This window comes from Myotis lucifugus, unplaced genomic scaffold, assembly GCF_000147115.1.
Source record: "Myotis lucifugus unplaced genomic scaffold, Myoluc2.0 scaffold_7, whole genome shotgun sequence".
In the NCBI taxonomy this organism is placed as follows: domain Eukaryota; kingdom Metazoa; phylum Chordata; class Mammalia; order Chiroptera; family Vespertilionidae; genus Myotis; species Myotis lucifugus.
The window spans coordinates 11,536,737-11,546,628 of NW_005871055.1; the positions used below are offsets into that span (position 1 = coordinate 11,536,737).

At 43.7% G+C, this 9,892-nt stretch overlaps 1 protein-coding gene across 1 annotated transcript; it reads left to right on the plus strand.

Moving 5' to 3' along the window:
- Positions 1–4,204: 4,204 nt before the first annotated feature.
- On the plus strand, positions 4,205–4,989 carry LOC102425085 (Golgi SNAP receptor complex member 2-like). The gene is given in 2 exon segments (XM_014450360.2): positions 4,205–4,340; positions 4,342–4,989. Coding segments are annotated over 2 exon segments (636 nt in total). The 5' UTR covers positions 4,205–4,218; the 3' UTR covers positions 4,856–4,989.
- Positions 4,990–9,892: the final 4,903 nt, after the last annotated feature.

The following is a 9,892-nucleotide window of genomic DNA, read 5'->3' on the forward strand; positions in this document are numbered from 1 at the left end:
CTTCCCTTGAGGATGCTAGGCATTTTTTCATCATCTTAACTTCCCAAACTCTTCTAACTCACAAACATTACATTTTATACTTAGGCTGACTTTGTTACGGTCACAGGACTAGTAGATAAAGTCATTATTTCAACCTAGAGTGTATTAACTCTAACTTCAGTACTCTTTTTCACTGTGGCTATGTTTATAAAAACTTGAAAAAACATTTTTAATTGAATATAAAACTGGAAAGGAGTAAAGGGAGTAATATTTGAGGGTACTCGTGGGGGAATATTTCTAAAGAATATGAAAATGTTAAAGTTGAGGAAAATAAATTGTGCTCTGCCTGGGATAATAATCTGTTCCACTTACACATCCCACAAAAAAATAAAAATCAAGAGCTTTGAGAGATCCTCCATGGACCATCCGTCAGAAGATGTCCACTGTTCAGAACCTCTTCAGCCCACTTTTGCTTCCTCCCAGCTACCTGGTGTACCCTGGGCTATATCCAGTGCAGCCCAGAGCCCCATCTTGGGGTGCGGAGGGTGTTCCCATTTCCTGGCTCTTTTCCATTTTGACTCCTCCATCATCTCATTGTGAAACAGGCTAGTAAGCCAGGACAAGCAGAACAGGGAAACGGAGACCATTAAACAGCAGTTTGCAGTCATCTAGTAAATCCTATCTTCCCTAACCCAGGAACACTCCTCCCCAACCAGAGGATAAATAGCTTAAATCGCCCTACTAACCAGAAATCCATGAGTGCCATTGCTGACCATCCCCAAGGACAGATGACTTCAAGAGAATAAACCTCATTTTGGTGCATCAGCATAAAACCTGAATACGTACTCTATTTAGAGATCTTCCCCTAAACACCCAGGCTTTAAAACTCCTCAGAACGAAGGTCCAGGGCGCTCTTGCATCCAGGAACACACCTGCACCTTCCCCCATAGGCGTGCACCTCCCAAACTCTAAGGGACCCCACCGGGCTTACTTACAACCGGGGCAGCAATGGGCAATGCTAGTCCATCCCAGGGACCCCCCACCTGTCCCCCCCAAGCCTGTCCCCCAGGGGCCTTTTCTCTGACTTCTTACTGAGCAAAGCAGCCCAGCCAAGGCCCATTCCCCAGCCCTCTCTCGTCTCACTGTCCCCTGAGATCCACCCGGACCCCGACTGTGAACGCCGAGAACCCACACACTCCGGCCGCTCAGGGCCGGGCCCTTCCGGCAGCAGTCGCACTGTCCTGCGCCCCGCGCTTTCACAGAGTCGCCCTCTCTTGGTAAAATGCTTTATTAATTGGGTTTAGGAAAGATTCTTAGTGATAATGGCCTGCTTCTTTGATTTACTAGAATGAAGTTTTCTGAGAGTGAGACTAGATTTAACTTGTTCGCAGTCAGGACCTCTGTGCTTTGACGCTCACTTCCATGCGGCTGTTTTTGTAAAACATGAGAGTATTTCTAATTGAAGAGGACACCGGCGAGAAGAGCATGGAAGCATCTGGAGCGGGACAGCTCTCGGGTTTGGTACCGGCTCAGGCCCGCCGAGCAGGGGGTTCGGGCTGGTAGTTTAGCAGCCTGTATTGGGTCTAAGGTCCAAGTAACACTTGGGGGCGGGGGGGAGGGGGGGGAGCGCCCTGATTTTTGTGTTTAACCCTCTAGACCTGGGATAGAATTTCAACTTCATCTCCAAGTGACAACGTTCTCTTTTCTCGGATAAAGGACATAACGCAAGCCCAATTCCTTCCTCGTCCCCGAGGACCGTGAGCCCCCACCTCACCGCCTCCCCCGGCTGTTCCCGGGGCTCGCACACAGGGCGCCGACCACTCTGGTGGTGGCGGCTGCAGCTCTGGGGGCGAACGCTCGGAAGCTCCCCGAGGCCAGGCCGCGGCTGTAGATTTAGAGCCTCTTAAGGAAATCCTGACCTGGCCATTTGTCTCACTTGGATGGAGCATCGTCCTATACACCAAATGGTTTCAGGTTCAATTCCCTGCCAGGAAACCTACCCTATGTCTCTGGTCTGGGTGTGAACGGGAGGCAGCTGATCAATGTTTCCCTCCCTCTCTCTCTCTCTCTCTCTCTCTCTCGCTCTCAAAATCAATAAAAACATATCCTCCAGTGAGGTTAAAAAAAGAAAAGAAAAAAATCCTGTTAGCTATTAAAAAAAAAAAAAAGGAAGCACCAATGTTTTCCAAGATCTCAGCATCTTTATGAAGAGTGGAATATGGGCGCTCCTTTTAAACGTAGTACAGAATGTTAGAATATAGACAGAGTACCCCTCACAGGGAGATTTTGTATGTCTAATAGTGGTTTACCTTTACCAATTTTAATTCTGACAAATGTAATGTTTCTGTCTTCCTTTTAAAATGGAACACAACAGCCGGTCTGACTGAAATTGTTAGTTTTGCATGCACTACTATTTATTGAACAGTTCAGAGGGCAAGAAGCAAAGCGTGATGATTTTTTCTTTTTGCTTGCCAGCTCCATAACTGTTGACTGTTCTACAGTGATCTTCCTGTCCTCTTCACTCCTGTCTTCTGTCTTCTTCTCTGCTTTGGAATCAGAAATTTCCATTCAAATCTCCATGTCACTAAGAACTGTGCTTGTGAGAACACAAGTTAATCTCTCAACCTGTCCTCTGTAATGATAATTACAATTCCCATCTCACAGGATGTATAGGTCAGTGTTAGAATTGAATGACACAATTTGTATTATAGTGGCTGACACATATTATATTCTGCAAAAATCATGTTTCCTTTCCAGCCCCCAATGTCAGGAAAGACACACAAATTTTTTCATGACTCAACATTTATTTGGGAATGGCAGCTGGCTTCTTTTACAGTTTCAGATTTAATTATCATTACCTTGAAACAGAATATTTAATTTTTATGATGCACTTTCCTCATCCTCTAATATCCATAACAGTCATTTCATCACTATTTTCATCACTCTGTAGTGGACTTTTGCTTTGGCAGGAGAAAATGGGGACAGGGAGATGTTGGGACAGGAAGGTTTGCCCTCTGATGGCTCTGTGCTTGTCCTATCCATGACAGCTTAAGCTCACTCCTACAGAGAAGAGCCTGGCTCTGTCCAAATGAACAGATGCCCTTAATAAATGTTTTGGTCTGTGGTCTGCCTTGATATCTCTTTGGGTGTTGCCACAACCTTTTGCAGCAAGGATTCAGGATCTGGAAAAGGGGCTGATGCACAAGTGAAGACACTAGACAAGAAATATGAATTTAGAAGGCATGGGGGCCAGGCAGAAACCTTTCTCTAGTGGAGAGGCTCCCCGAAGCCCTGGACCTGTTAGCTTTTATTCAATTTTAGAATACACATCTTGCCCTCAGTTAGTAATGGCAATCCAGTAGCAGACAGACTATCTCAAAGGTCAGTAAATATTACTAAAGGTTTACTTTGAGACTATTAGGTTAGGAAATTGCTTGAGCCACCACTATCTTGACAGAACAATTGATGCATAGTGTTTAGCCCTTGCTAAAGCTCAAGGTTCATCAGCCTTCTGGGTTCCTTGTTGCACTTTCATGATAGTGTTTGACAATGGATAGCTTCCCGTATCTCCCCCTTTTTGTTTTCTTAATAAATCTTGAAAAGTGTATGCTGCCTGAAGGGCTTGAGTCCTTTTAAGACTCTTCATTCCACATCTTCAGACTAGAAATAAACATATAAGAATAAGAATGACACAGGCAATAGTGGTTATGCTAAGAGGCAAATGTAAGCAGATCCAGTGAAAGCAATTAAATTCTTTCATGTCCTTTTTAAATTGCTGCCAGGCATCTAAGAAATTAGTTTGTAAGTTTGCCTGAAATAATTGTACAATATGCTGTTGTAATTCTAAAATATCAAGGGTTGTGTTACCTTTACCCCAAGCACCAAGAAGGTGATTTTTTTAATTGATTCCCAAGGGTATAAGGTACTCTTATAGGGAACAGGGGTAATACAAATCTGGGAAAAATTTTAATGACACTGTAAGGATATTCTTTGCTCTAAGCCATGGATTTTATCACGCATCCACAAAACTGTAGACTTTAGTGCTGATAATTCTATCTCAAACTGACTGTCAATTCTTTTTTGTATATACAATTCTTTTTTGTATAGTTACATTTTCCTTAACTTGTTGTACAAACTGAGAAGTTTGAACAGTTTGTACCATGGATGAAGCAGCAATTCTCACAGAAGTAAGTAACATTACGAGAGCAAAAAGTCCAGAGACCCGGCTGGGCCGGCGACATGGAGCCGCTGTACCAGCAATCGCACAAGCAGGTCCACCAGATCCAGTCTCACATGGGACGCCTGGAGACGGCAGACAAGCAGTCTGTGCACTTAGTAGAAAACGAAATCCAAGCAAGCATACCAGATATTCAGCCAGCAAGAACGCCTGGAGATTTTGTCCAGCAAGGAGCCCCCCAACAAAAGACAGAATGCCAAACTTCGTGTTGACCAGTTAAAGTATGATGTCCAGCACCTACAGACTGCTCTCAGAAACTTCCAGCATCGGCGATATGCAAGGGAGCAGCAGGAGAGACAGCAAGAGGAGCTTCTGTCTCGCACCTTCACCCCCAACGACTCTGACACCACCATACCAATGGATGAATCACTGCAGTTTAACTCCTCCCTCCAGAACATTCACCACGGCATGGATGACCTCATTGGAGGCGGGCACAGTATTCTGGAGGGACTGAGGGCCCAGAGAATGACCTTGAAGGGGACTCAGAAGAGGATCCTTGACATTGCCAACATGCTGGGCTTGTCCAACACGGTGATGCGGCTCATCGAGAAGTGGGCTTTCCAGGACAAGTACTTTATGATTGGTGGGATGCTGCTCACCTGTGTGGTCATGTTCTTCATGGTGCAGTACCTGCCATGAGCCAGCTAAGCCCAGCAGCTGGACAACGTTCCCACTGCATGAGCGTGTGTGACTGTGTATGTGTGCGTGAAAGAGAGAAGGGGGGCCCAGAGGCCATGTTTTGAAATGTATGTCCGTCTTAACTGTGAAAACCACTCAGAAGTAATTGTGATCTGTAACCCAGTGAGCATTTCAAACCTGCTCTGTTTGTGACATCTTGGAGAGGATGCAAGTGCTACCAAGATTCATGGTGCATAGGAAAAAAAAAAAGTCCTGCAATTAACATTCCAAGAAATCGTTTTTGTCATTTTAAGATTTTTACCAGGTCATGTAACAGTTGGTAGGTTTGATGAGATTCCCAAGGCTCAGTTAGGTTAGTAGGAACCCACGAGAAAGCAGGTTGTTTTAAAATCATGAGGGAATCTTTTTGGAATGTAGAATTAATACAATGGGATACTGTGCAACCTCTGCATGACACCTCATACAGATGGCTTGTTGCATTAAGGCACATCTGGATGGGGCCTGAGAGGAGGACAAAAGGATCAAATACACAAGCAGTGGCAAACACTGTCTTATTGGGAGTTCCCCATAAGGTACAAATGGAATTTTCTAAGCTATAGTTAAAACTATACCATTTTATAGGTGCAAGTGCAGCAGCTAATTTCCATTGCGTATTTTGTAGGGGCCAATTATCATGTTGTAATTGAGATTCAACAAACCCTCCTCCATACCATAAGATGGAGTGATTAGCTTCAACATATAGGTAGGATGCGGTCCCCTTCCATTTTAGGGTGCAATTGTTACTATATGCAGACCCGTAGGGGCTCCAATCCACAAAGGAAAAACTGTTATAAAGCTTGCTGCTGGTGGGGTGGTCACAATAACAGTCCTTCCAATTAATTTATTCCTCGGTGGGGTGCCATTCATAAAACTTTTTATATAATGGCTTAGTGGGGGGATGACTTAGTAATGTTACATTTTCTGTACCTCTCCCCTGAGCAAGTAGTGATAGTAGATGTATTTGGGCTTTGCTTCCCCCTACTTTGGTGTCCATGCTAGCCAGAAACCTCTCCTTAATTCTACACACAAAGGAGCAGTAGTTAGATTCTTTATCATACAAAAAGGAAGCTGGGTGGCGACACCCGTGTAATTATACTTTGCCCATATACTTCCTTGTCCCACCTGTGGTCCCCCCAGATGACCAAGGTGCTTGGTATTATTGGTGACTACACCAGGCGGGGGATCAGCCCAAGTAAGGGGTCTTACCCATGAAGGGTCAGGAGCATAAGTCCAATATACTTCCCCATTTGCCCATGGTAGTATTACCGCACAACTGATGACTGCTAGCATGGCAAGAAAAACTTTCTCAGGCGTTCTTGGGGTTTTGGTCTCCTCACAAATTCTCTCGGCTTTCTGGACTGTCTTCTTCACCATCCCCCAGGTCATCTCCGGACTGTTTATCATCCGTCTTGTTCTCCTGCCACTCCTTATCTTCAGTGTTTTGCTTGGGGCTACTGTTATCTGTGGCTGGAGTAGTCAATTGTCTGCAGCTGCAGGTACAAGGTGCGGTTCCAGGTGCAAGGTCCTCATTAATCTGGTCAGTTCTTCCCTTGGATCCACGTTGAAGTTTAATATTTCTTGCAGGAATCCACATGGGCTTGGAGAAGTTTTCTGGAAATACACCAGCATATCCTCAACCAAATGTTAACAAGGGATCGGGGCCCTTCCATAAACCAGACTCAGGATCTTTCCATTTAACCAGACCATTTTCCTTTGGCTTATTCTGACACCAGTGTAATTCCATAGGTGTCTTGCCATCAGCATTACAAGTGAAAAAATTTGAAGTAATTAAGGCTTGATGTAGTTTACTTACAGGAGATTTCTCCACTATTCCTCCTTTTTGTTTTTCAAGTTGGGATTTTAGCCGCTGATGTTGGCATTCTATAATTGCCTGTCCTCAGGAATTATATGGTATTCCTGTAATGTGCTGAATTTTCCACTTTTTACAAATTGCTGGAAATGACAGCTTGTGTCACTGAGTTATTTTAATTGAGTAATAAATTTGTCATTTCTACTGTAGAGATTTTTAGACAAGGTCTTACAGCCAGAATGCAGCCTAGATCGCAGCCTATTGTTCACGGATTTTATCATATTCTTCTCTCCATATCATTGACTGGCATCTAAAGTTGTTTTAGCTAAAATCTGCCTGTCCCAAGGCATTATATGGTAATTTTCAGACAAAGCATTAAGGAGTTCTTTTGTAAAAGAACTGTTAGCCCAATTTTTTCTAGCTGTTGAGCCTTTCCACACCAGAGGCAGAGGATCCGGGGCCTTAGGTATTACAGACTTTTGATCCCCAATACTAATTGGGCATAATGCAGTTCAAACAAGAGTCCACATAGTTAAAGATGACAGGGGCACTCATTTTCCTTGAGCCTGACTTAAGAGAGTACTTTTTGACATTTTAATTCCTTTATCCTTGAGCATGCAAGCTAAAAATTTACAATGATGTTTTTGCCTTTTACTCAAATTCTTCCCCATTACAGCCTGGCTGAAATAAAAGATGTTTCTGCCCACTTATGGTTCGTGACTCCAAAGCTGGAATGGGTTTTGTGCGCAGTGAATTTCCCTTCCTTTTCGATGAACCTCCCACCTTTCTGGTGAATTTCCTTTTTTCTTCGTTTTTCAGCTCAGGCGAATCTTCTTCTCCAGATGCCCCACATTGGGCACCAGATGCCACAACCTTTTTCAGTGAGGAGTCGGGATCTGGAAAAGGGGCCAACACACAAATAAAGACACTAGACAAGAAATATGAATTTAGAAGGCATGGGGGCCAGGCAGAAACCTTTCTCTAGTGGAGAGGCTCCCCGAAGCCCTGGACCTGTTAGCTTTTATTCAATTTTAGAATACACATCTTGCCCTCAGTTAGGCACAGCAATCCAGTAGCAGACAGACTATCTCAAAGGTCAGTAAATATTACTAAAGGTTTACTTTGAGACTATTAGGTCAGGAAGTTGCTTGAGCCATCACTATCTCAACAGAACAATCGATGCATAGCTTTTAGCCCTTGCTAAAGCTCAAGGTTCATCAGCCTTCTGGGTTCCTTGTTGCACTTTCATGATAGTGTTTGACAATGAATAGCTTCCTGCAGGGTGTCCCAAAGAAACAGAATAAAAGTAGATATTCCCATATCAACAAATTGATACTAATATTTCTGTACTACTTTTATAGCATGTAAAGTGTTTTCATATCTGTCACTCATTCATCAATTTGTTAAGCATTTCCTGAGCTCTACCATGTGCTAGGTCTCAACTAGACACCAGAGTATAAATGCAGTGGGGAGGCACTCCCTGGTAAGGCACTGGTCTTGAGGTGTCATCTTAAATGTCACTTTCCCAGAAAAGCCTTTGCTCCCTGATTTGTTAAGTAGTTCCTCCTGTCTTATTGTCTAACAGCATTCTGTTTCATTTACAATATTTACCTACCCTGATCTCCTTTGGGGTAAGGGTTCAACTTCTATTACCTCTGTAAGGCCATGTGCTCGAGACATATTTCATTGCTGGGCCACCAATTGGTACTCAATAAAACCAGTTGAGTGAGTAGAAGACAGGAAGAATAAAACATGCTCATGGAACAGAGAAAGTTAAAAATTCCATTGCTATACACTATGACAAGTGCCAAGGGAGAGAAATGGATGCGGGTATAAAAGACAAGCATTTCATCGGAACACATCAGCTGAAATTGTTAACTTCCTGCAAAAGAGCTATCTCAGGCCAGTATTGTCTGTGAATGGCTGGGTAGATCTGCTTAATTCTGGGATGCAGAATTAGGAGAGCCATCTGCCCACAAAGAGTGATTAGCTGCATTCTCCAAAATCAGCTTTGTTCATAATAAAAATAATATTCTCATGGCTATGTGCCACACTCTTTAATGGTCTGTCTCATAAATGGTTCAGAGCTTGGGAAGGGAAAAGGCACACCATTTATTGCCTTTTCTCATACTTTTAAAGCTAAGTATCCAATTCTTATGTTATCCTTTTGTCTGCTCTCCTTATCATTTATAAAAAAAGATTAAACTGACATGATCATATATTAGAAAAATACTATTTTTCTAAAAATAGTATTTTTAGGAAAAGAAAACAGAAAAAAGGTAAATGGCTTACATTGTCTACTTATCACAGTGCAAAATTAGAAACCTTAGTCTTTGTGGCTGCCAAAAAATGAGTAAAGGGCCAAAAATAAAATAAAAATTCTTTCATAATTCTTTTCCTGGTATTCAGTATATTAGTGTGATGAAACTTAATATGTCTGCAAATAAAGGTATAAATTGCTGCAGAATGTAAAAATATCATCAAGTCACAATACCCAAAAGGTGGAAACAACCCAAATGTCTATCAACAAATGAATGAATAAACAAAATGTGTTACATACGTCAATGGAATATTAGTAAGCCTTAAGAAGGAAGGAAGTTCTGACACATGCTACATTATAAATGAACCTTGAGGATATGATGAATAAGTAAGCCAGTCATGAAAGGACACATTATATTATTTCATTTATATGATATACCTGGGATAGTGAAATTCATAGAAATAGAAAGCTGGTGGCTGCCAGGAGCTGAGGGGAGGGGGAAATGGGGAGTTATTATTTAACTAGAGGCTCAGTGCATGAAAATTCATGCACTGGAGGGGGGGATCCCTCAGCCCGGCCTGCACCCTCTCACAGTCCAGGAGCCCTCAGGGGCGGGAGGCGACCCGGCGATCAGGGGAAAGCGACACCCCCACCACACCTCTGCTGCTGCCAATGCCAGCAGCACAAGCCTTGGCCAGCCATGATTACCTGAGCCTCGGGCAGCCCTGGGCGGCTGGGCAGCCGCCATCGGAGGCTTGCCTGTGCCTCTGGCATCGGCTGGGCAGCTGACATCCGAGGCTTGCCCACACCTCAGGCCAGCCCTAGGTGGCTGGGGGGCTGAGGCCAGGTCCGGCCGCACTGTGCACCTGCCACCCCCCATCCCCTGGTGGGGCTGAAAAGACTGGGGGACTCCACCAGGGCTGAGGGG